The sequence below is a fragment of the Rhinolophus hipposideros genome (genome assembly GCF_964194185.1).
Source record: "Rhinolophus hipposideros genome assembly, chromosome: 13".
NCBI classification, from domain to species: domain Eukaryota; kingdom Metazoa; phylum Chordata; class Mammalia; order Chiroptera; family Rhinolophidae; genus Rhinolophus; species Rhinolophus hipposideros.
Genome location: NC_138059.1, coordinates 64,216,160 through 64,243,251, shown reverse-complemented (window position 1 = coordinate 64,243,251; position 27,092 = coordinate 64,216,160). Strand labels below are relative to the sequence as shown.

Here is a 27,092-nt window from a genome sequence, read left to right as displayed (position 1 = left end):
CACTTCTTTACTTTTTTGTTCAACAAGATTTTTCCAGGCTCATCTTGTGTTTTCTCTGCCCAAGCTCTAAAGTTAGACATTTCTCCAAGGAGCTCTGGTTTCATTTAGTGGGAAATGGCATTTAGCAACCAAGAACTGGGTGCCAGCTGGGCTCATTGCTACCAGAGTGTCATTACTTCTAAGCCCTGTTAGTAGACAGAGTTAAAAACTGTGTGTATGTACACACACACACACACACACACACATACACACACACACACACCGATCTAGCATTATCGTTATCTACTTATCTATCTATCATCTATCTATCTATCTATCTATCTATCTATCTATCTATCTATCTATCTATCTATCTATCTATCATCTATCTATCATCTAATCTATCTGTATCATCTATGTCTCATGAATTCATACAAATACGTCCAGTTTCAATCTTATATCAGACTGTCCCCTTTCCATATTTGTAACTCCCTCCTCTGGCAGTTAGAAAACTAACTCCCATTATTCTCAATGTGTTGACTTATTTGCTCACTCCCCATGTATATAAACAAACTTCCAGCCCCACCAGCCAAAGACACAACCCTGGATACCTGGTCCCCTCCACTCCCACAGGGCATCGTAGGCTGAAAGTTTAGCCCCGTCAAAGGGGAAGGAGGAAGGTGGAAGAAAACAGGAAGTGAACTTAAAATATTTTTTTAAAATTTTATTAAATTTATTGGGGTGACAGTTAAAATTATATAGGTTTCAAGTGTACAAGTCTATAATACATCATCTATATATTGCGTTGTATATTTGCCACCTAAAGTCAGTTCTCCTTCCATCACCATATATTTGACCCCATTTATCCTCTTCTACTACCCTACCTCCCAAGGTTTTGAAAGTCTGAACTTTTGCTAAATCCTTCTTAAATAAGAGCAGACCTCTTTTTTTTTTTTTTAATGAAAGAGGAGAGAGAAATACCACATGTATTTTTAGTTACCTTTGAAATTAGAAGGTTATTTTACCATTCCAAATGGGTGTAAATGAAAAGCCAGTTTTATATAACTAGTGTCTTTTAAAATAGTCATGTGATACATGTTATCTTCTTGGATTAAAAAAATTATTTCACGTTTTTCCCAGATGTTTCAAATTCAACACTTTGGCTTTTAATATAGCAGCTAAACTTAATTTAATCTTTAAATCTTGATATGAAACCTTAACTTTCTAATTTTTAAATTTTGAATGACATTTTGATGTGCAATGTTTACAAGAGAATACTAGGTAATTTTGTGATGTGTTTTGATTATATTTTTTTTCTGGTGTGTTTATCCACATTAGAAATATAAAGTATGCATCTTAATTTTTCTTTTAATTATTATTTAATTATTTAAACGTGACTATTATACCATTAAAATTAAGGTATAGTACATTACAATTAATTTACATTTAAAAATGATAACAGCTAATAGTCTTGCCTTCCTAAATTTTAAATTCCCGTGAATAGGCTATAAATCATAGCTTTAACAACAGTTATTGATTAATTTTTATGAAATGACTTATGTCGTAGCATATGGAGGTAATTATTCTGAAAACTGAGGTGACCATACATGTCAAAAATAATGCAGCTTACCTTTTCCATGAAGATATGTAAAGATTACATGAATGTGAATTAATTCTCATTATAAACATGCAAAAATACATAGCCATATATATATATATATGAATTTATATATATATTCATATATATATATATGAATTTCCTTTTATTCCTCTCTTTACCAATCGTACGCCCATTGAAAGAATTTCTTGGTGTTATATATGTTGAGAAGTATACATTTGACTGTATATAAATACATTTTTTGGCTTGTTTGATTTTTACTTAAATATTAAATATAAATATATAATATTTGTGTATGTGTAAAAATATTAAATATTTATATTTACACGCATATATATGTATATTTCTGCAGCAGTTGGCTTTATTCATTAATAAAAATATTTCTTGGAGTTCCTTTGATGCCAGTACATGAAGCTTATTTCAGTTTTAGCTACTGCATGGTATTTCTTTATATGGCTGTGCCATAATTCAAACACTTTCCATTGATGGACATTTACAGGTTTTCCCCCCCAAATTTTGCTGTTATAAATAACGATGATGTGAAAATACTTGCACGTACATCTTGAAGCACACATATGGCGAATTTCGTGAAATAAATGCCTACTGGAGGGTGAGACATCTCTCTCTTCTTGAGAGGCAGCTGGGCAGACGCCAAGGCCGCAGCTCTGGGCTCTCCAGCTACTTTGGAAATCATCTCACTTTGTTCCAAAGTCCCTGGGAGGGTCTGACTCGGTGGTCTTGTTGCTTGTGCCCTTCTAGCTGTATTATTTCCCGTATGATACTGAGAGTGGGAGATGACATGCTCAATGTCATGTAACAATTCCTCTGCTGTAGGCTGAAGGGTGACAAGAACCAACGTTTGCAGTGCCGGGTCAGTGAGACGGCAAATCAGCAGTGCGTCTGCTCCAGGAAGTGCTGGTTGGGTGAAGTGGAAACTGTGACTTAGGACTGTTTTTGCCGGTCCTTTCCATGTTTAGTAGACTTTGGAGTCCTCACAAAGAATAATATTGTTTTCATCAGTGAAAATGCAAACAATTTCTTTTAAACAGTTTTTGAAACAGGCAGTCAGAGGTTGGGTACTTCTTGTAAGGATATTTGTATGTGGGTATGTTTTTCGATATTTTATTTAATTTCCTTATCCTCGTCGAACATTTGAAAAAATACCCCCCATCTAGCTAATACAGGGAGTAATTTCTAATCGGTCATCAGGGTTTTCTATTTTTATTCTTTATTCCGTAATATATTCTCAAATGTTGCTGAATGGCTATTTCCAGCTCATTTCAAAAACAATTTCAGTTTTATTTTCTTTTCCATCCCTTGTTTATAACATTCATTTGTCATTTTTGTCATTTTGTAGACCTACCAAGAGCAGCTGTCAGGATCTTAAGCAACATGACATTCCTTTTTGTGAGTCTGTCATACACAGCTGAGAGTGCCATTGTAACTGCTTTTATTACCTTCATCCCCAAGTTCATCGAGTCACAGTTTGGTATCCCGGCTTCCAATGCCAGCATCTACACTGGTAAGGCCCTGCCGCTAGAGATCCTGCAAAACGTGACCATGTGTGACCACTAAGCTAAAATGCAATGAGGGAAGAGAACGAACTTTCATTCGAAAATCAAAGTGTTAAATAAGTTCATTAACAGCTGTACGCCTACCTCCCCCGACCCCCCAAATTTGAGGAGTAGGAAGTCTTTGAATGTTTTCTCTTTGATTCACATTGTATTACTGTTACTTACTGTGCGACATTTTTACCAACTGTGTTTTGGAAAGAAAGGGAGAACTTTGCATATTTATGTTTTTATGGTTCACAGTTGAATGAAATAGACAGTGGCATTCAAAATTTAAATTTGAATAAATCTTTTCATGGGTTGGCATGAGTCTTATAGTGTTAGGTTTTTAAACATGGATAATTGGAAATACAGATCAGTTCTATGGTAGCACTTTCATAAGTGTGAACTGACGCTAATTACTGGAGATGCTTGCGTTTAGAAAGGAAATCTATGAATTTTGTTTTAGAAGATATTTCATGTCTGAGAAAACTGATATTTAGGAGTCTTTGATACGTGTATCTATAGTGCTCAAACTTTTTTTCCCAGCAAACTGGTCGCTCAGAAATGTGGGGACTTTAATTCTCAGATATTGGGGGAATTTTAGGTGTATCGTATGATATTCTGGGTATTTCCTTAATGGTTTTAAAGATGGTCAAATCATTGTATCTACCTAAGGCTCAATATATTAATGAACTATATTTAAACAGTTAAGTGGAGAATTAAGTAACTTTTTAAATGACTGTGGCTACCCCTTTCTCCTCCATGTTCACATTCAAACCCAACAATCATGAATTATCTGAAAATTAACAGATAAAATTATATTGTAGAAAGAAAATGTTGACTTGAAATATTTGGGTTGCCACTTTGTTTTCTCTTTCACTTTACGCATAAAGATATACATAATTGGGTTGTGGGTCCATGATAGGAAATTTTGTGTAAAGAGTACTGTGCTGTGGATCACAGAATTAATTGTGACCTAATAATATGTTTTTCTTTCTCTTAGTTTTCAAAAATATTTTCCTCATGTTAAGGTAAAATTGATAGGTTACAGTTTGGTTGTAAGAAATTTGAACCTCTCATTTCTACTTTAATTCTTATATGAACACTTTGTTGATCACCACGTCAGCAGGGAAACCAAAATTTGGCTTGTGTAGTAGCTAGATTTGAAGCTCCATGGCTATTATATGTAGGGTAGTCTCAAGTAGTTCCCAAACTAAGTTTCAGTATTAAAAGTGTTACTGGAAAGGTTCATAGCCAATAAATTTGGAACTTGCTGAGTTAAACAAAGTGTTATAGAGTTCTTTGCTGCAGGACTTATCATAATTCTTACTATGCTAGCGTGCATTATGAAACTCCCAGAGGAAGATTCAGACGTCACAAATTCATTTGACCATGAAATCCAATTTTTTTAGAGGTATTTTTCTCATGCCCAGTGTTCCTCAGGACACAAATCGGGAAACACTGCTCGTCCATACTGTGTGTTCTTGTTCTAGACACACTAAGGGGCAGAGCTGTCTGGATCATCCCATTTCCTTCCAGATGCACCATTCTGATCTACTGGGACAGTGGTACGGTGCCACGCTAGGTAGGAATTGATGCTTAATGAACACATATTGACCAGGCCACCTGTTAATTACTGTAGAGGCAGAGGCCAGACAACTCATGGAAAATGGAGTAAAGGGTTCAGCTGGACTTGGGGTGTTTGGCTGAAGAATTCTGTAGTGGCATGATCAAGGCAATCGTCACTGAGTATGGCCCCCTTGGCAAAGAGGGGGCTGGACCAAATAAAGCTGACTCGTGGAATTTGTTCATCCCATGTTCCGACACAGGAGGACAGAAGCAATATCACAAAGTGCCAATTCCATTCTGGTTTTATCATCAGCATTTTTTTGGAATCATTGCCAGTACAATTTAGACAGTGTATGATGGTTTTCTGTTTTCTGATAAAAGACTTTTTATTCCCACGTCACATACTTTTTCTTTCCTTTCTAGACTGATAACAAATAATAAAAGTCAAGAGATATTCAGATTCATTAAGAGTAGAGAGTGGCCAGTCATTACAGGAAGATTAAACAAGGATTATAATCCTTTTTAAGACTCACCTTGATTTTTTGAATGTTGATCAATCAAATCCTTCTTACTCTCTGAGCAGAGATTTGTATTTTTTAAGGACCTATTTAATTTAATCTTTGGTTCTCTAAATCTTTTCCTGTGCATGTAAGTGACATGGAGAATTAAGAAATGTACCTGGAAAAGAAGTTAAAAATAATTTTAATTTCTTACCTGACAAAGGTTTTGACTTAAAGTTCTTTTTTCATTAAAAACATTATTTGGATAAATACATTAACCGTCCATTACAATTTGCTTGTGTTGTTATATAATGGAAATGAAACTTCGGACACGTATCAAAAACAGGCCTTTGCTCACTCTCTTGCATAGCCATTGAACACCAGCTCTGTGCACACGCTGTGTCTGTGTGTGTCTGTGTCTGTGTCTGTGTGTGTGTAACAACTCAAACCAGGATCCTAAGTTGCTTACAGATCGAAGAGGAGAGAGAAAGCTTTTAAAATAAGTCTAGAAAAAGCTGTTTTAATACATTAATAGAAGATTTGGTTTGCGGAGGAGTGGTGTGTTTGAATTACATTTCACAGTGCTTTTAACCAAGCTTTTAAGGAAAAGTAGATGTGGGGACAGAGTCCCAGAGCACATTTTCCAGGTTCTCGGCCTCCCGTGGAAAGGTGCTGGCTCGGGTAGTAGATGGCCGTCAGCTGTGGCTAATTGGCCATCAGCTGTAACCAGTAAGTCAATTAGCCGTTGGTTGGTTGGTTGGTTGGCAGAAAAGTGGATGGCGGATTGCGCATCATGTGGCTACTACTTCCTGTGTGTCTCGCCTGGCTGTCAGCGAGATGGGGGTGCAGGAAGACCCCTTGTTGGGGTACTGGTAGATGTTTGCTTCCTGTGTCTCCAACCCAGCCTCCAGCAAGAATATAGTGGTATGACTCCCCTATCTATGGCTCCGTGGGTGTCCTTTTTGGCCTCACCATGTCCTGCGTTCTTATGTGGAGAGCGGGAGCAGAGACCCTGTATGCCACCCTGCGTGACAGTAGAATTCGACTATTTGGAGTTTAGAGGGAAGGCATTTATTCCCTGTGGAGGACCAGCTTGAACAAAGGCAAGAAACGGGAGGATAAGGCTTGTTTTGTCCCCCTCTTCCTGCAAAGAGCACTTTGTTTCCTAGGAAAGAAACAGGATTCTAAAGGCAAGCAGGTGGTGGTGGGGGTGGGGGCTTGAGGGTGAGATGAATGCTTTCTAGTATTGGGAATAGGAAATCTGCTCAAGGGCTTTCAGCACCACTGGGCTCAGATTGCAATCACATTGCGGACACCTGTGCTCTGGGGGGAAGTGGTGACACCAGCGTCTGATGAGGGTGTCATCATCGAAAACCTTAATTGACCCCATTTGTTTTTATCTATGCAACCGTGGATCTGTGATCCCGCTGTGATTTTCCCTTTTGTGGTCTTTCTGCTAACCTGTTTAGGGTCGCATTTATTGATTGAAATTAAAAATTATAAAGTTAACATTTTGAAAAATCCTGAAATGGGAAGAGCCCTGAAGGAGGAGTTAGAGTGGCTTTGCATTGTGCCGCTGCTGGTCCCTAGCTCTGTGACTCTGGGCGAGTCACTTAACTCCCTCAACTTTAGCTAAAACTGAAGTTTGTCTGTATAAGGAGGGTAATTTCTCCCGTCTCTTTGTCAGTGTTGTTGCGAGGACCAAATGGAGAGTGAAGAGTGATTTGTTCTGAGGCTTAACTAATGTCAAATAGGTATGATAATATACATTGGGAAATACAACGTAATCATATATTATAGGAAAGAAAATTATTATTTATGAAGATGATGATAGCATCTTCCATTGGCAACTTGAACAGGTCAGAAAACAAAACTTCTGTAATGATGATAATAATAAAACAACTGCTGACATTTATTGAGTGTTTACTAAGTAGAAGACACTAAGCATTTTTATATGAATAACATCATTTACTCCAGGTAACTAACGCTCATGCTGTGGGGGTTATTGATTGTGTCCATTTTCCAGATGAGGAAACAAAGGTCAAGAGAGGTTTAAATAACTGACTTAAAGACATGCAAGTAGCGAGAGACAGGACGCTAGAGATTGTACTCTTTGGAGTATGTATATCCATATGTCATTTTTATTGAAATGTTATAATAGGCATATGCTAATATCATTATCTGCAGTCAGTTTTGTTCTTTTTTAACTATTTCCAGAGAAATAGTTAAAGTTGAATATCCCGATGAAGATTCAACTTCCGTCCATTCTACAGAAGGCTTCGTCACTGAAAGCTGGTCACTAAATTCGTTTTCAGAGCACTGTGGTTTGGAGTATCACCTTTGCTTTCTTGAGATCCGGCCCTTTGGTGTGCAGAATTATGAAGAGTTAGACATTAATTGCTCTTTACAAGAGAAGTAGTCTCGGAACACTCTGTTTTGTTATTCATTGAAGAATAACCAAGATACTTATTTCTGTAGTAAGGGGATTAGGTCGGAGTGTGATTTTTTTTTTAAAGATTTTTTTTTTAATTGGGGAAGGGGAACAGGACTTTATTGAGGAACAGTGTGTACTTCCAGGCCTTTTCTCCAAGTCAAGTTGTCCTTTCAGTCTTAGCTGTGGAGGGCGCAGCTCAGCTCCAGGTCCAGTTGCCGTTTCTAGTTGCAGGGGGCACAGCCCACCATCCCTTGTGGGAGTTGAACCGGCAACCTTGTGGTTGAGAGGACACACTCCAACCAACTGAACCATCCCGGAGCTCAGGGGCAGCTCAGCTCAAGGTGCTGTGTTCAATCTTAGTTGCAGGGGGCGCAGCCCACCATCCCTTGTGGGACTTGAGGAATTGAACTGGCAACCTTGTGGTTGAGAGCACACTGGCCCATGTGGGAATCGAACTGGCAGCCTTCGGAGTTAGGAGCACGGAGCTCTAACTGCCTGAGCCACTGGGCAAGCCAGTTTTTTTTTAGAAATTAATTTTCATGGTTGTCTAATTAAGCAAATACTTGCCATTTGTCTTCAGACACTGATTTGGGGTTTTTGTCGATGAGATTCAAAGCGGTCCCACTAAACTCACATTACAGCCTTCGGTAGTCTTTAGATACAGAAGAGGCATGATCATGCCTCTTGATAGTTTCGTTCTTCTGAGGGCCGGAACCGCTTTTTCATGGTTCTTTAATTTTACGAGCAGTTTTAAAAATCCAGTTTTGTACTAATTTTATAAATGTATAGTATACATAGATTTTTAAAAAATATATTGAAATTAAAATTTTAAATGCAAATAGACTATCTTAGGTATGGATGTACTTAGCACTACTGCCCATTTCCAAGGTCAGGCAATGACAATTGACTCCATGAGACATGTGCACACGCAAACATGATGTGTTGTGGGAGAGAAAAGGAAGGTCCCTGCAAATCCATCTCCTGCCACAGCTGCTAGCCTTCTCCCTGCTACAGTTTTAAATAATCTTGACGTGAATACAGGCTGTTAGGAACTAAGAGTGTCAATTGTAGGCTTTTTGTCTTTTGGGAAGAGAGGTATTTATCACACTAAATTACATTTTTCTTCAATGCTAATTAGAACTTCTGTAGGAGATTATAGTAGACAATAAGTCAAGATGCTCAGATTTTATTTGTCCTATTTGTTCACTAAGTAATTAATTTGGGACGCGTTTGAGTGCCTACCATGTGACAAGTGCTTAGCCAATGCACTAAGGGTGACAGTTAAATAGGACTCACTGTTTAAGACTCAGGGGATCCAAAAAGACCATACTTACACAAAGACACTGTATGATAACAGATTAAAGTAAGAATTTATTTTGTAGCCACAGGCCATCTCTGAACAGCATGGCAGGACCCACGCTCTCTTTTACATAAGGCACCACCTCTGTGTGCATGGGACACCCAAGAACCAGAGTTCAAAATGGAGTCTCAGCTGGCGGTTTTAATTATTTTATAATACTTTTAATATTTTAAAATATGTTTGAAGAATTTTACGTTAGCACCTAGATCCTTTGGCACCTCCTCAGGTGTCTTCGTAGTTTCCAGCAAGACAAAAGATGGCTTGTCTATCTTATGTTTCCTGCCCTAGACCTACGATGGATCGGTAGATTTCTCTAAGGAGCCCTGGTTCCTTTTGGAGGAAATGGTATTTGGAGATTACCATTTGCACACTAGGGGTGCTCAGTGCTACAAAGTTGTCATTGTTTCTAGGACTTGTTAATAAAAAGAGAAAAATAAGTCATGAGGTTATACTGATATTTCTGCTTCACATTTAAGATGACAGGTTATTGCGTCTTTGATGTGATATTGTATCTCTTTGCTCTAATGCTGAAAATCTTTTTTGCTAATGTCTTTAACATAATTACCTTATATGTGTGTCTACATGTGTATCTCTGTGTGTATAATAGTGTCAAACCAACTATCAATATTATTACTATGAAATACAAAATGCAGTTTCAGACTTTTGCGGTTCTTTTTTGTCCAGAGGCTATCTCTGACAGGTGTGCAAAATCCTGTGACCTTAAGTTATTTGAAAATAATTCTTCTCTGTTTCCTCATGCCAGCAATCTTATATGCTGTGGAGTTTATTTGCTTTCAGATTTTAGAGATTACTTATTTTTAAGTTAAATCAATTTTTTTGATTGTGTAAGACATTTATATGATTTGAAAGTCAAAACCATAAAACAAAGGACATTCAGAGAGATCTTGCTTTCATCCCGCTTTCCTCCTTTTTTCTGTCTGTCCATAGTAGCATTTTATTAGTTCATCCCTCGCTTGTTTCTTTTTGAATATGTAAGTAAATATGTGTATTAAATATGCAATATATGTAATGTATACACCAGTTTTTTATATTAGTATTTTCCCCCTTTCTTACCCCAAAGTTGGTATACTGTACCCTCTGTTCTGCACTTGCTCATTTCTTTACAGCCACACTGTACTCTATTGTGTGCAACTACCACAGTCTATTTTGTCCTCTATTGGGGGACATTGGGTTGTTTCCATTCTTTTCTACAATGACACATAGTATCATGATCTGTATGTCATTGCATACTAAATAGCCAATTTGTCAAGTATGCTTATTTCTTTTTTAACTTTTTAGTTTCATTGTCCCACTTTCAGTTTGCCATAATGCTGGCAGAGAAGTTGATTGCAGTCAGGGGAGGAAGACTGAGAACTAACCCATGGATATATTTGTCATATAATACTCAGTCCTCCCCCACCCTCAAGGTATAGCATTTACCATCAGACTGTTATAAAGCTCAAAAGAGAATCTTTATGAAACCACTTTGAAAAATCGATGTAGCTTTTGGGAATCCAAATCCATTTGGAGTCTTTCCTTCAGTATGAGCCTGTGCCGTGATGGCAAAGCAGGTGACTTTGGTTGGGCTTCCACCCTGAACTAAGCCCAGTGACACAGAGGGGCTTTCGATGCATGGTTTGCAGTCGTCCCTGCAATACTGCACTAGAGGTCCTACTCTGTCCAGCATCGACTTGATGAAACTGAGGTATATAGGGTAGGTTTTGCAAACTGTACCCCCAGAAATCCATATTATGGGTCCATGGTATATAGATTGAGCTGGTCCTCAGGGAAGCTGCTTACATGTTAGAATTTTTATTTCACTAATTCTTTCCCCTCCAACTTTTCATGTATGGGGTAAGACATATAGTACAATTATAAGGATCAGTTTTGGAGACAGATACATCTTGTTGAAATTCTTGTTCCATCCATCCATCCATCCATCCATAAATCCATAAATATTGATAAAACTTCTGCTATGGGCCTGGCACTTTGCCAGGTGCTGGAAAAGCCATGATGATGAGAACACAGAGGGTGCCACCCTCAAGGACCTTGTAGTGCAGTGACCTGGCAGGCTGCCTGTGACCATGCGCAAGGTCCTTCACGTTTATGAGAGTTACAGGTGGTGAGGATTCAATGAGGGAATGTGGGTAGTGTGTTAGCACAGTGTTTTGAAGGAGCTATTAGTGATAACTGCAATACCCACTTTATGAGACACTCCGGAAAAGGAATCGAAGGCAGAAGAGTGAAGCGGGGACTTAGGACATGTAGAGACAGTCTTAGGAAAGAGAATGGTGGGGGGGAGAGAATGGATTCGAAGAGTAATGAGAGAGAATGTGTGGCTAACAGGAAGTGGGAAAATGAAAGAGAAGGCTGGAGACTGGATACTAATGTGAAGAGCTGAGGGATGGTTTCATCTGACCTGAAGGAGGCTTGCAGATGGAATATAAATAATAATTGGGCAGTTGCTTCAAGAGTGTAACACATTGTATGTGGAACTGATTTCAGCTGAGGCAGTGTGGAGCTAGGGTCAAATCTTTATATCTCTGATTTATTCATTCTCCATTTAATTTTCAACCTCAAATAGGTCTATTTTTCACAAATCTTGGGGGAAGAAAGACATTTTAAGTGTTTTAATTTCATATGTTTGAGCACAGTGCAGTGAAATGTCAGTTGACCAGCTCTCTCAATTAAATGAAACGTTTTTGTTTTGCTTTTTACCTGATTAATAGCCCAGTCCTTATGTTGGGGCTTTGTTTTCCATGTGTGCACACACACACGGAGAGAGAAAGAGAGAGAGACATACAGAGCAGGAGTCACTTGTGTATAAAAGTTAGTTGAGAAAGATTAGGGAGCTTTTCAAAAGGACTGAGAACCCAGGGGAAGGCTGAAGTGTCAGGAGCCAATGTAAGAGAATTTCTGCTACTTAGTGCATCCTGATTAAATCAGCACCTGAGGAACACCCCACAGAGTTGATGAATGATGGAATGTAAACATTTATCTTTCTGACCCTCAGTCTCATCTTTGGAGTGAGGGATTGAATTAGACGACCTTTCACCAAAGACCAACTAACAAACATTCCACCGGCATCCTCTCCTCCCACCAGCCCTGAAAAATCCTCTGGTTTTTGTGAGCAATTTCTTTTTCAAAGCATTCGACTTAGTCATTGTCTTACCATTTAACTTTAGATATACGTAATACCTTTTCCTTGCTGTTTAGATTTCACACACACACACACACACACACACACACACACACACTATATACACATATACATACAAATGTGTATGTGTAGATAGAGAGAGACATAAATAGATTATTTTTTCTCCTTTGGCTGTCAGTAAACTTTAATGGATAGGTGAAAACAGTGTATAACCGGGGTATCATTTATTCCCTCTGCATCCCGCACTCATTTTCCTCCAAGTTTTTGCTCAAATGGCCTCTTGTCAAGAAGACCTTACCCAGTATACTTCATTTAAAAATGCAGCTCCTGTCCCAGAACATCTGATTTTCTTTGCTAGGCGAAACATTTTTCTCTGGAGTGCTTTTCACCTTCTAACATTCAGTATGATTTGCTTAATTATTGGCTTATTTATTGTCTGTTTTCTCCACAGTAAATTGTAAACTCAATGTGGGCAAGAATTTTTGTCAGCTTGGTTCCCTACAGATCTCCAGAGTTTAGTATAGCGCTCAGCACATAGTAGGTGATCAATTAATGTTTTCTGTTAAATTAAATACATGTTTTAAAATTTATATATTTTTGTATGATTTCTGAAAGTTTTGCTTAACAACACATTTATAAATAACACAAAATGAACTTTAGCTCAACGAATACTAAAATGGTTGAAGATTTAAAACAGAATGCAAGAGGGGCAGCTGGATGGCTCAGTTGGTTAGAGCGCGAGCTCTGAACAGCAGGGTTGCCGGTTTGATTCCCACATGGGCCAGTGAGCTGCACCCTCCACAACTATACTGAACGACAATGAGCTGCCGCTGAGCTGCCAGAGGGGCAGCCAGATGGCTCAGTTGGTTAGAGCACGAGCTCTCAACAACAAAGTTGCCGGTTCAATTCCCGCATGGGATGGTAGGCGGCGCCCTTTGCAACTAAAATTGAAAACGGTGACTGGACTTGGAAATGAGCTGCGCCCTCCACAACTAGATGGAATGACAACAACTTGGAGCTGACGGGCCCTGGAGAAATACACTGTTCCCCAATAAAATTAAAAAAACAAACAACAACAGAATGCAAGAAAGGGCATCTACAAAAAATCCCACAGCTAACATCATACTTATTGGTGAAAGACTGGATGCATTCCCCTTAAAATCAGAAATACAACAAGGATGTCTACTCTTGCCTCTTCCGTAAACCATTGCACTGGAGAGTCTAGCCAGGGGAATTAGGCAAGAGAACGAAATAAAAGGCATTCATATTGGAAAGAAATACATAAACCTATCTCTATTCATAGGTTATATGATCTTATATAGAGAAGACCACAAGGAATCCACTAAAAATTATTAGAACAAGTAAGTAAGTTCAGTGAGGTTGTAAGATACAAGATTAGTATATAAAAATCAATTGTATTTCTATACACTAGCAATGAACAACTTAAAAATGAAATTAAGTTTCCATTTACACTAGCATGAAAGAGTGAAATACTTAGGAATAAATTTAATGAAAGAAGTGCAAAACTTATATTCTGAAAACCATAAAATATTGTTTAAAAATTAAAGAAAACCTAAACAAATAGAAAAATATCTCATGCTCATGAATTGGAACACTTAATATTATTAAGATGGCTGTATTCCCCAGATAGATTCAACATAATCCCCATCAAAATTTCAGCTGGCTTCTTAGAAATGACAGGCTGATTCTAAAATTCATTTGGAAATGCATAAGATCCAGAATGGCCAAAACAATCTCGAGGAAGAACAAAGTTGGAGGACCTAGACTTCTTTCAAAACTTAATAAAAAGCAATGGTAATCAAGATAGTATGGTACTTACTTGAAGTAGACATAAATATAAGTGGAATAAAATTGAGAGTTCATAAATTAACCCATACATCTATGGTCAAGTGATTTTTGACAAAGATGCCAAGATCATTCAATGAGGAATTTTTCTTTTCAAAAAATGGTGCTGGGACAACTGGATATCCCCATGCAAAAGAATGAAGTTGAACCTCTACTTCACACCATATATAAAAATTAACTCAAAATGGATCAAAGACCTTAATATAAAGTTAAAATTATAATACTCTTAGAAATAAACATAGGCGTAAATCTTTGTGACCTTGGATTAGACAAGGCAATCAAAGAAAAAAAACAGATAAATTGGATTTCATCAAAATTAAAAGCTTGTTGTACACCTGAAATCTATGTAACTTTACTAACAACTGTCACCCCAATAAACTTTAATTAAAAACAAAACAAAACACAACAAAATCAAAAAAACCCTTTGTATGTCAAAGGATACTATCAAAAAAGAAAAAAAAACCCAAAACCCAAAGAATGGGAGAAAATATTTGCAAAATGCATATCTGATTGGGTCTTGTAGCTAGAATATATGAAGAATTCTTACAGCTCAATAATCAAAAGAAAAATAAGCCAATTAAAAAATGAGCAAAGGATCTGAATAGTCATTTCTCCAAAGAAGATATACAAACGGCCACATGAAAAGATGCTTGACCTTGTTAGTTATCAAAGAAATTGAAACCACAATGAGATATTAATTTACACCCACTTGGATGACTATAATCAGTGATAATAAGTACTGGTAAGATACCCAAAGATGGGGAGAAATTGGAACCCTCATGTACTGCTGGTAGGAATGTCAAGTGGTACAGCTGCTTTGGAGAAGAGTTTGGCACTTCTTCAAACATACAGTTACCATCTGACCTAGAAATTTCATTTCTAGGCATATATCTGAGAGAAATGAAAACATATATCCAATTAAAAATTTATACATGCACCCTCATGCACTGTCAGTGGGATTATAATTTAGTGCAGCCACTATGGAAAACAGTTTGGAGGTTCCCCAAAAATTAAAAAATAGAACTGCCTTATGACCCAGTAATTCCACTCCTGGGTATTTACTGAAGAAATCCAAAACACTAATTCAAAAAGATATATGCACCTGTATGTTCACCGCAGTGCTGTTTACAATAGCCAACCAGGTACCCATCAATAGACGATTGGATAAAAAAGATGTGGAATATTACTCGGCCATAAAAAAGTGAAATCTTACCAGTGGATGGACCCAGAAGGTATTACGCTAAATGAAATAAGTCAGACAGAGAGAAAAATACCATCTGATCTCACTTATATGTGGAATCTAAACAACACAGTAAACAAACGAAAAAATCAAAACAAACTCATAGATACAGAGAACAAACGGATGGTTACCAGATCGGTGGGTGGTTGAAGGCCCAGGTGAAAAAGGTGAAGGGATTAAGAAGTACAAATTGGTAGTTACAAAATAGTCATGGGAATGTAGAGTACAGTATAGGAAATATAGTCAAGAATGTTGTAATTACTATGTGTGGTGCCAGGTGGGTACTAGGCTTATCGGGGGAATCACTTCCCTTCATAAAATATAAATGTCTAACCATTGTGCTGGACACCTAAAACTACTATAAAACAATAGTGAATGTCAGCTATAATTGAAAAAAACACTTGTACACACATGTTTGTAGCAACTATATTCATAATATCCCCAAAGAGAAACAACCCAAATGTCCATAAACTGATGAATGGATAAATCAAATGTGTTATATCAGTAAAATGGATTATTATTTGGCCATAAATAGGAATGAAATACTGATCTGTGCTGCAACCTGGATGAACCTTGAAAACATTATGCTAAGTGACAGAAGCCAGACGGACATACTGTATGACTTCCTTTATATTAATATCAAAAATAGGCAAATCTATAAATGCTAAAAATAGATTTGTGGTTGTCTAGGGCTAAGAGAGGAAGTTGGGAGGAAATGGGTGTGATAGCTAATGAGTACAGGGTTTTGTTTTTTTGGTGGGGAGGGGTGACGAAAATGTTCTAGAAATGATTGAGATGGTGGTTGCATATCTGGGAATCTACTAAAAACATTGAATTTCACAGTCATTTAAGTAGGTGACTTATAGCTCAATGAAGCTGTCAAAAAGAAAAAGAAACAACACATTCAATTGATGAGCTGACTATGTTTATTAAATGGCTGTTCTGTTCCTCCCTCTAAACTTGGCAGAATTAACATGGTTTTTAATGAGCAAAATTTCTATCTGGCCCTTGTGCGGGTGCTGTACATTCTAGCAAGTACAGTTTAAGTGTGTAGAAGTTTGTCAATTTTTTTTTTTTGATAAATACTTTTAGAAATCTGCTTACTTCTCCCAGGGGTAGGATGGCTTCGTCAGGTTTTCGTGGCTCAGCTATTAGTGGGCTCAGTGATGCTAACAGTCTGGATGGGAGATGGGAAAGCTCTGAGAGCTGCTGGATTTGGACAACAATGGAAAGGGGAGAAGTTGAAAACTGCTGACAGAAAATGGATCTTGCTCGAAGGGCCTCCAGAGAGGGTTTTGCATTTGGCATCCACCCACATCTGTAGGTTTTTGTCTCTATGAGTAGAAACCAAGTCCTGTAACTTAAAACCAAGGTCTTTGTTTGAAGCTTGGTTTGATAACTAAGAAAGTTAATAAGATCCTGTTATTCTCCTGTAAAATTTCCACTACAAAATGCTTTCTCCATCCCCTTTCGCAGTAACTTGTTTAAAGCTTTTGCTGTTTCACTTTTTTTCCCCAGAGCCAGTAAGCGCTCTGATTTTTCTTTTGCATTTCATCACGTCAAGTTGTGTGTGCCCTCTGTGGTTTTATTGCCTGCAGGCAGAAAACGCTTTTAGGTTTCCAGGGGTAAACGATGGAATGTTAATTTGATTTGATTTTTGAATTATTTTTATGACACAGCTTGGTCTTTGCTTTTCTGTATTATTTTAGCCAGAGCTTTGCAGAAACCTGAAATGAAAAGTGTGGTTGTTTTCTCTGTTGAATGTACCTTTTATTACATTTGCTTTGGTGGTCCCAAGCCCTTCCCTCCCAAGAGGTTGGGGTTCTCAGATTTCTCTCCTCCTGCACAGTGTCTCCCTGTGCTGGCAGAGTTGCAGAAAGCGTTATTCTGGGTGAATGAGACCCATTTGCCCAAGCAGGAATTAAATATGAGCTATATATTACCGTCTCCGTGCTGAGGTCAGAGCGGTGAGGGTTTTCAGAAGTGTGTCATTCCTTGGAAAGCCTTGATTAATAATTTCAGCAAGGCCATGCTAGAAATTTCACAGCATTCTTACTGGGTAGCTGCAGATGGCCCCAGTTGAGCAGTCCTACACTCTGGCAGTCCTGGGGTACTTGACAGAGGAAGCTGTGGCCAGAGAGGTCTTCTGGCATTGTGTCTTCTAACTGAAGAGACCATAGAGGGACACGACTTGAGATAGGTTGTCTGCAGCAGGCTGGCTACCCTGCCAGCTCATCCGCCTCAGGACAATTCCTTAAAGAACTCTACAAATTCTTCCCCTCGGCCTCTAGGCATCTCTTCAGGTCCCGGGAACTTTGCTTGCAAAACCCACTGTTCTGTTCAACACACCGGCTGCCTCTCCTAATCCTGTCAAACAGGGCACGTGTCTACGTACACTTTGCTGCCCCACCTTTCCAATTTGACTTCGTGTTATACTGTGAAATAATATGGATTTCAAGAAATAGGTCTGTTCTGTCTTGAAACAGCCGTTGAATGATTTAAACACAAAAGGGTGCCATAAATTGATACTAATGATAACACGTCGTTCATTGTTTGTGAAGGGATTTCTGAGACTTTTCAGGAGGGTAGTGTTGAGATGTATGAAAGAGAAAAAGATGTAGTGTGCTTTTGTGGTACTTTGTGGGTTTATGTATAGGCAGTGAACATGTATACTTACTGTGCTATGTATTCCCAGAGTGTTTCACATTTGCTAGCTTCAAGATTTGAATTTTTAAAATAGTCTCTTCTCTCGTAATTGATATTGATTTCCTACAAGAAAATGTTCGCAAGGGGAAGTGAAAGCTGCAAGGACTAAAATAATTTACTCCGGTGACAGGAAAACATTTATGTTGTATCAAAAGATTAGAAGCGTAGTGCTTAGAAAAGTGACAGAAACCTGAGTTCATCGCCCTGCTCTGCCACACATTGGGTTTCCTCCCACTCTCAGACCCCATTCATTGTAAGATGCACCATGATTTTGAGTTCAAATCAGACTCTGACACAGGGTTGAGATACTGTCCTTTGCAGGACTCGTTCTGATTTCAGAGCGACTCAGTTTTGAGGGTTAGATGGGATATTATTTGCAGAGCAGTTATCACGTAGCTGGCATATACTCAACAACGTGTGTGTAGAGAAAGAGAAAGGAGGAGGGAGGGAAGGGGGAGAGAGAGCGGAAGGGAATGGGAATATGAATAAATGAATAGAATGAGAATGAATTGTAACTTCCTTCTTATCCAGGGGCTCATCCTGTCCCCACACCCCGCATGGCAGCAGAGCCATTGTACTGACTTACAATGATATTCCTTATTGATTCACAGTCTCATGTGTGCAAGCCATTTATTTTCAACTTAACTAAGGAAAACTTTGGATGTGGAACACAGATAGGGTCAGTGAATTTAGAGAAAAGAGCACGAGGACATCTAAGATTCTGAGACTCTTGTCTGTCTGAGCTTAGGTGACCACAGAACATTCTGCACCATTGAGATTCACGAGAGAGAAGAGGCATCAGGACTTCAGACACGACACGCTTTATACCGCCTTTAGTGGATTGGCAGTTAAGCTTCTACTAATAACGTCCAATTTAGAATTTTGACAACTGTGCGATTTTTCAGGCATCAGTCTAGATAGTTAATTCCCGCCAGGTTTAAACTGATTTTAGCAAGTATCTTAGCCCGAAATTGGATCTTAGATTTCCTATTTGTAAAATGAGATACAGCCCAGTTCAAGGAGTATGTGAACACTGAAAGGAATGAAGAAGTCGTTTGACGATTTTATGTAAGAAATGCTAAGTAACAAAATTAATGCATTCAGCCACGTCTTCACCAGGTATGAAGATAATAAAAATATTATCCCTACCGTGCACTGGAACCTTGTGGTCCAGCAGGAAAGACAGACGTAAATACAACAGGCCTCACAAAGCAGGCCTCATGACAGGGTCCCATGAACATATTCTCACTGATCTTAAGCAGCGGTAGCAGCACCGTTGACATTCCCTGAACTTAAACCATTGTTGATAATCAGCAAGTCACCTAATTTTGACCTCTTCTCCTTCAGTTCATGTGCTCCACACTGTGCATTGAGCTCAGGTATCTTTTATGTGTCTATTTGCAATGCAGATAATGTCTCTCTGTTGACAAACATTGGCGCGAAGAGGAAGAATTCCTCGGGTAGCTTTAACATTTGGTGCTTCACTGACTATCATTTTTCATAAAGACCTTTGGACTCCAGGCAGTCCCACTTTATAAGGGCAAGCAATATGCGTACTCTGACCCACAGTATAAAACCTTCAGAATTGAATGTTATGGGATAATAGTGCTTGATGGAAAAGAAAGGAAGAAAGTCGGACAATTAACATGTCAATTTGCTTAGATAAATAAGTAGGGAAAAGATTTCCAACTGGGAAGCAGTGGGATGTGCTCAGACCTTTTATGAACAAAGCAGGATTCCCGTAATCAGTGCAACAATGATTTCTCCAAAGAAACATATACACACAGTAGCTAAGTAGCTAACAGAAGTTTATGTATTTAAGACCATAGTAGCTAAATATCAAAACAAAGTTTATAAGTTAAAGAACATAGAAGTTTATGTTAGACCGTTAGTTGTAGATTATATTCAATCCTAGAGATTAAATAGCATATAGAAATTTGCCTAATTATAATTCAATGTATTTAGTTGTGCGAATATTAAACTCATTAATATTAGGTGGGTACTACTGATGTTCATTTTTTTGTGATGATGATTGCTGATATTTATTGAGTGTATACTATGGGTCTGATACTGTTTTAAGCACTTTATGTTTTAACTTATCTAATCCTAGCGATCCTGTGAGCAAAATCCTATTCTTACCCCCATTTTACAGATAAGGAAATCACAGGCCTGGCAATGTGCAGAAACTTACCCCAGGACATGCAACCTGTAGGTGGCAGAGCTGAGATTCAAACTCAGGGAATCTGTCTACACCACCCGTTCTCTGATCATGATTGGAATCTCAGACATCTGTAGTTGCGTTGACTTCTTTCCTCTACCACCTGTATCCTAGGTGGGTCCCTGGGCTTGGTCCAGGTATTGCCATCTGTTCAAGCTTGGACCCCTCCCTCTCCCCGTCATACTGGTACCAGAGGTGTCCTAGGGCACCAGCTGATCAGATGTCCTTGGGCCTCACGCTCCAGTCCCCACCCGCCCTCCTCACCTTTAGGCCACAGGAGGACATGAGGAGCAGAAAACGGTCCCTCTAGAGTCGGACAGGAGCTAGATGAGGTGCAGAGGCTGGGAGGGGTGGAGGCAGTAGGAGGTGCACTGGCTCTCTGGGGCCTGAGGACAGACGGAAGGGAAGGAGAGCACCGGTCAGTGAGGTGAATTTTGAGTAAGGCAGCCCCAGGTGGGAGAGTCCATCATACATAATTAGTTTCCTCTCCCACACGACAGTGGGGAAGTTGGGGGGCTTAGGTGGCGGCATGGGGGTGGGTGGAAAAACTGACTCTCAGCCCTTCCACGTCCTCCAAGAGCTAACTACCAAAGTCTGGTTTCCCAGACTTAGGGGCTTGGAGAAGGGGCAGTGAGAATGCTCTGTTGTACCCCGTCCCCGTTGCTCCCCAGCACCAAATCATCCCTACTCATCCAATACGCTTAGAATTCCAACAAGGAAACATTCGAGTCTCTTACTTAGGTGGTTGAACTCAGTGATGTACAGATTAGCGTGGATGAATAGTCAGAATCTTTCTGTTTTAATAATGTGGGGAGATGCAGATGACATGAGATATCAGGAGAAAATTTTAATGGGTCTTCACTCTGTGGTAACCTCACGTTTGCTGATGACACATTTCCTGTGTTTAAGAACTGCATGCTAATTAGGATGCATCGTCAAGTAACTTATACTGCTTTTAAGTCATGACTCAGCTCTGAGCGTGGGGATTTGTTTTGTTGTTATCCTGGGGGTCTGGCAATAGCACCTGTCACTCCTTAAATTGTTCAGTTGAAATAGGAATTTTATTAATGGACCATTTTCATTCTAAAGGTAAAGCTTGGCTTATTTAATCATACTGACAGCTTGTGAACTTTTCTGTGAAGAGGAGGATCTTTATTAACCAGCTCGTGGAAGCCCAGAGCTCTGGTCCGTTTACCGAAAAGATTCCAGGGACCCGATGGTTCTAAGAGGCCACCGTGGTTTTGGGGACAGAGCTGGGCTGGGAATCAGAGACCTCAGTTTTCATTCAGATTCTCCTTCCCTCGTGCTCACCGGTGGGCAAGTCCCTTCTCAGAGCCACCAATGACCTCATCTGTACAAAGGCCATGACTGATTTTCTAAAACCAGGATTGTGGTGAGGATTACAAGATGAACACTGGTTGCCAATCAGAGTTCAGAGTTTAGATCAATGTAGCCCTCCTTCTCTCTCCTTTGTGTGGGTGGTTTCACAGGACAAAGCAAGCCTTCCAACCGTGTGCACCGATGCAGTGGCTGGCTTCTGGAATCTAGTGTCTTCTGGACCCACAGTACTCCCCATTTGCCAAGCCTATTCCACATTTGTATTTAGTGCCCTATTCATTTCCCTACAATGGTTATCCCAAGCCGTGGCCGTATTGAAATTTCTCAAAATCCCTTCCCTCCACGAGTTACTTTTATTTTCAATTATACAGGAGAAAGCTATAAAAAAATAAAAGAACTGACAGCATCTTATCCATTCTTGAAGGAAAAAGGCATAGGAACAAAACAAACCTGGAGTGAGATATGCAAGCCGATTTTTGTTCCTTCCTACTTTTCTTTGCTTTTCAGATCTTCTGCTACAATGTGTTACCTTCTGCTTCCAAAATAATGGGAAAATAATGAAACAGAAAAGCTCTCATTTGTGGAGCTCCCGCCCACCCAGTGAGTTATCTCTGGGTCCCAGTGCGCAATCCCGGCCCCAGCTCTAGGAAAGGACCTCTCCACACCCGGGGCTAATTTGTGCTAATATTCTCCTGGTTTCTCAATGATCTGGCATCGTCATTAACTAACCTTTTTCCTCCACATTCTACCTCCTACTATCTTTTAGTCTATTTTTGTCAGTACTGTATCTAAATATACGTAAGCCCCCTCTATATCTTAGCAAACAAACAAAACTCTCCAACCCCAAACACTGCCTTGGTCCCCAGTCTACGTATGGACCCATAGCCGTCCTTCTTTTTACTGCCAAAGTTCTAGAAAGGCAGCCTAACTCGTCTCTAAGTCGTCATGACTGACTACCCAACCCATTGCAGTCTGGCTTCTACCTTCACGACGCCCTGAAAATTGTTCTTGCCAAGGTCTCAGGGGACGTAGTTGTCTCATTTCAGTCTTTATCTTCCTGGACTTCTCTGAGGCATTGGACACTCCTTGAAACTCTCTTTTCTTGGTTTCTATGGTACAATTGCAATGATGATAACTACAATTTATATTGTGTACAATCTGTAGTGTACTGTGGCTACATATAGTGTCTGTAATCTTCATTCTAACATGAAAGGTAGACATCGCCACAATAAAGAAATCTGATTTAGAGCGTTGAGGAAGCTTACGTGTGATCACCTGGCCACAAAAAATGGTGTGAGGATTTGAACTCCAGTCTTTCTGAGTCCAAGGCTGAGTACTGCACCCCCCCCCCCAATACATTCACCTTTCCCAGATTTTCTTTCTTCATTTTTTTTTTGGCCTCTGTGGCGGCTCATTTTCACTTTCCTTTGTGGGCTCATCTCTGTGTTATCCCATTAACAGTGGAGCTGTCCAGGACTCTAGTTTTGGCCCTTCTCTTTTCTTTGTACAGTCTTGCTGGAACATCCTCTCTATGGCATGAATTCCATTACAGGTTATAAATGCCCACCCCCACTCCCAGCCCAGCCCAGCTCTTCCTGAGCTTACCGCCTAGGTGCAGCTAATGGTGTGAGGTATTTGCACCTGATCGTCCCACAGGCTGTCGTGCCATAGAGTTCTCTGCCTGTCTTCCTCAGCTCATTTATTGTGCCATTGCTGTCGAGCTGGCCTTCCTGTGGCACTCCTGGCCTCTCTGACTCTCCTGACCACTTCTCTGACTCTAGTGTGACTCCATCTAAGCCATGTTCCATCTCACGGCCAGAAATGATCTTTGTAACACACAACTTGTACCTGTCAGACTCTGGCTCAGAATTCTTCGGTGGTCTCTCATGGCCTAAAGATACAGCATGCGCTCCTTTCCGCGATCTCTTCTGGTCTCGCTCTCCCTTGCCCCTCCCCATGTCCTCCCAGGTCCCAGCAGCTTGCATTCCATACCCCCAACTTGTTTGGCTTTCCTGGGAATTACTTCTAAATTTTCTTCCTAGCTGTACCACCTGTATAGGCATTCCTAAACAACATTTTAGTTAGTTTTACATGTTCTTGAACTTTATACAAATGCAGTCGTACCATGTGTTCTGTTGTGTTTTTCTGTTGTGTTCAACGTTGTCTTTGCATGATTCACCTATGTAGTTGTGTGTCATTAGGTTTCTGAATTTTTATTGCTGTAAAATGGCGTTCTGTTGTATGAATTTACTACCTGTAATGTATGTATTAATGGACATTTGGTTGATTTCCAGTTCTTGGCTATTGTGATGCTTCAATTATTGAATGCTTCAATACAAGCATTCAATTATGATGCTTGTATACTTCCTTTAGTTCCCTTGTGTGTGAGTTTCTTCAGGGTAGAGATCCAGGAACGAAATTTCCTGTCACGGATGTGTATATCTTCTGCTCTACCAGATAACACCAGACTATTTTTCAAAGTAGGTGTCACAGTTTACTTCCCACTAGCAGTGTAGAGAATGCCCATTGCTACATATCTTTGCCAACATGTGGACTTTTACATTTTTATCAATGTAATTGCTATGGAGTGTATTTCACTGTGGTTTAAATTTGTATTTTCCTCTTAGTAATGAGGCTGAGCACCTTCGTGTGTTGATTGGGCTACTGGATTTCCTCTTTAGTGAAGGGCCCATTCTTACTTTTCTAGTGGGTTGCTTGTCTTTATTGCTTTGTAGGTTTCTCTGGCAATGAGTCCTTTGTTGGTTGCATGTGTTGAAAATAAATTAAACTTTAAATCACAAACTTTGATAATTTATTGATTACAGTTTTTTGTAATTTAAAAAACATTTTTTGTTTTTCAATTACAGGTGACATACAATATTATAGTAGTTTCAGGTGTATAGCATAGTGGTTAGACATTTGCGTAACTTATGAAGTGATCCCCCCGATAGGTCTAGTACCCACCGGACACCATACATAGTTATTACCATATTATTGACTATATTCCCCATGCTGCATTTTACATTTCCATGACTGTTTTTAAAACTGCCAATTTTGATTACAGTATTTTTTTAATTCTTTACCTTAGTACTAATAGCTAAACAGAAACAGTAATTAGAAAACAAATAATAGTATACATTATGTCAAGTTAATCCTTTCCCCTTCTTCTCTCCAGGTGTTATTATTGTCCCCAGTGCTGGTGTTGGGATTGTCCTGGGAGGCTACATCATAAAAAAATTGAAACTTGGTGCAAGAGAATCTGCAAAACTAGCAATGATCTGCAGTGGTGTGTCTTTACTGTGTTTTTCAACCCTGTTTATTGTTGGATGTGAAAGTATTAATCTAGGAGGCATAAACATCCCTTATACAACAGGGTAAGTATCCTGGAGGAGCCTTGTATCTCATCCCAACCATGATTTAAGTGTTTACGTCCCAGGGGCAGACTCGTGCTCCTCCCCGCCAAGATGGCGTCTCTGTGAGCTTCCTCTTCCAAGCAGGAAATGCACAATGAGAGCAGAGGCCATGTCTCCTTGGTCTGGGTGCCCTTTGACCTCACACAGTATCTCTGAAAGAGTTTTGATGACAGCAGATGAGGGAATCCTTGTTGGGGTAATGAGACTATTTCATGTAATGTTTGAATAGATGATACATTCACGTTGTTTCAAAACACAAAATTCAACGACAATACAATGGACAGTGAAGTTATGCTCTTACCCAAGTCTCCCACCCCATTTCTCCAACCAAAGACAAACCAGGTCACTACTTTAATTCATTTCTGTGTATCCTTCCAAGGCTTTTTTATATGAGAAACTATGAATATGTGTTTTCAGTTTTCCCTGTTTTATATACAAAAGATAGCATTCTGTACATAACTTCTGAGCTTTTTAAAAAAATGTTACAATATAGCTTGAAGATCTTCTGTACCAGTAATAATAATACAAAACATAGCTAACCTTTATATTGACACTACAGCATGCCAAGCATTTTTTTTCTGCTTTTACTTTTATTAGCATTTATTGTTTTTATTTTTATTGTTTATATTTTTATTTTTTAAATTTTTTTATTGGGGAATATTGGGGAACAGTGTGTTTTTCTAGGACCCATCAGCTCCAAGTCAAGTCGTTGTTTTCAATCTAGTTGTGGAGGGCGCAGCTCATGGGTCCATGTGGGAATCCAACCGGCAACCTTGGTGTTATGAGCACTGCGCTGTAACCAACTGAGCCAACTGACCGCCCCTTCTTTTGTTAGCATTTATTTGATGCTGAATTTACTCTCGGGCCGTAACTTTTAGTTTCTTCAGTTTCTTCTGGGAGATCTTTCCTCTTCTGGTTTAGGAACAATCTGCTCTTTTCCAGTGAGGACCATCTCGGTGTGGCAGGGAAAGAGCATGTATTTAGGGTTAATCTGCCTGTGAGCTCTGTAAGTTCTGCGCCTCATCTTGGGAACTTTATTCACTTGGGTGTGCTCAGTGACCAGAGAGTCTCCATCTAAACTCAGCATTACTCTCTGCATTTTTAAGCATGTGCAGTGAAAATTCTGCACTCTTTTTGGGCCACTGACCCTGCGTCCAATCCTACTGTTGGGCCTGGGCACGCCTCCCAACTCCACCATTGTAACGACAGAAGGGCACACACTGCTTCTGTAACATGTGACATCCTTTAGATACTTGGTGGCTTTTTGGACATGCATTCCATTGATGGTCTGGGCAGTTTCATGAGTGTTCTTAAAATGAACCTGTAGATTTGAACCTCTCTATTTACATGATTTTGTGGGGTTCCCTGGGTCAAGTGAATAGCGAACCATTTTCAGAAGTCACCTCTGGCCGCTTTTGGGAAGAGCTTAGCATTTTCATGCTTTATATATAAGAACGAATGAATCCTCACAAGACCCTGATCATGTAGGTGCTGTTACTGTCCTGATTTTACAGATGGCGAAACTGAGATACAGATCGTGTGTGTGTTCACACTGACAAATATGTAACAAATGGCTCTTTAAGATAAAAAGCCCCAGTTTATAGCATTTGCCAATTCCTGAGGTGTAAATATTCCCCCCATGGCTGATTGCAAGCTGCCAATGTGAAGACACTGAACAAACACCGAGTTAAGAGGAAATGCCCTATAACACGCTGTTATATAATACACTTTTATAGCCTGTCTAGGGCAGAGATCATGTGAAAGTGTAGTAAAATAATGAGGAAGTGATAAGTTTGAGTATTTATCTTTGTTTCTCATATCATTCATTGTAAGTTTTATACAATTTAATTTTTAATAATGGCCGTGCTAAATGAGCAGTTGGCAAAATCCCTAAAAATGTAAGGGAAGGATTTTAGTGACCCTAGGTGGCTGAGCTGCCTGTTACTCAGGACTTAACCCCAGACTAAACCACAGAGTTCATGCCCTGAAGCACACTCCTTTTAATGACAGTATGACATTCCATTTAATTCTGTTTCATAATTTAACCTGTCCCCATTTGATGGGCAAGTGGTTTATTTCCAATCTTAAGTTATAAAAACAACGCTGCAGTAAATAACCTGATGCATATATCACTTCTC

At 39.4% G+C, this 27,092-nt stretch overlaps 1 protein-coding gene and 1 pseudogene across 3 annotated transcripts in view; one reads left to right on the top strand and one right to left on the bottom strand.

Annotated features, from left to right (window-relative positions):
- Positions 1-27,092, top strand: part of SLCO5A1 (solute carrier organic anion transporter family member 5A1) — a 111,563-nt gene that overhangs the window by 58,867 nt on the left and 25,604 nt on the right. For both annotated transcript variants that reach the window (XR_013994767.1, XM_081070642.1), the window contains exons 5-6: positions 2,955-3,119; positions 24,717-24,915. Coding sequence is in view for 1 of the 2 variants with exons in the window: in XM_081070642.1 (XP_080926768.1) it covers positions 2,955-3,119; positions 24,717-24,915 (364 nt within the window). In the remaining variant the exon portion in view is untranslated. The remainder of the gene's footprint in view (positions 1-2,954; positions 3,120-24,716; positions 24,916-27,092) is intronic.
- On the bottom strand, positions 25,838-26,344 carry LOC308506882 (large ribosomal subunit protein uL22-like; annotated as a pseudogene). The gene has a single exon. The product of its transcript is annotated as a large ribosomal subunit protein uL22-like (transcript).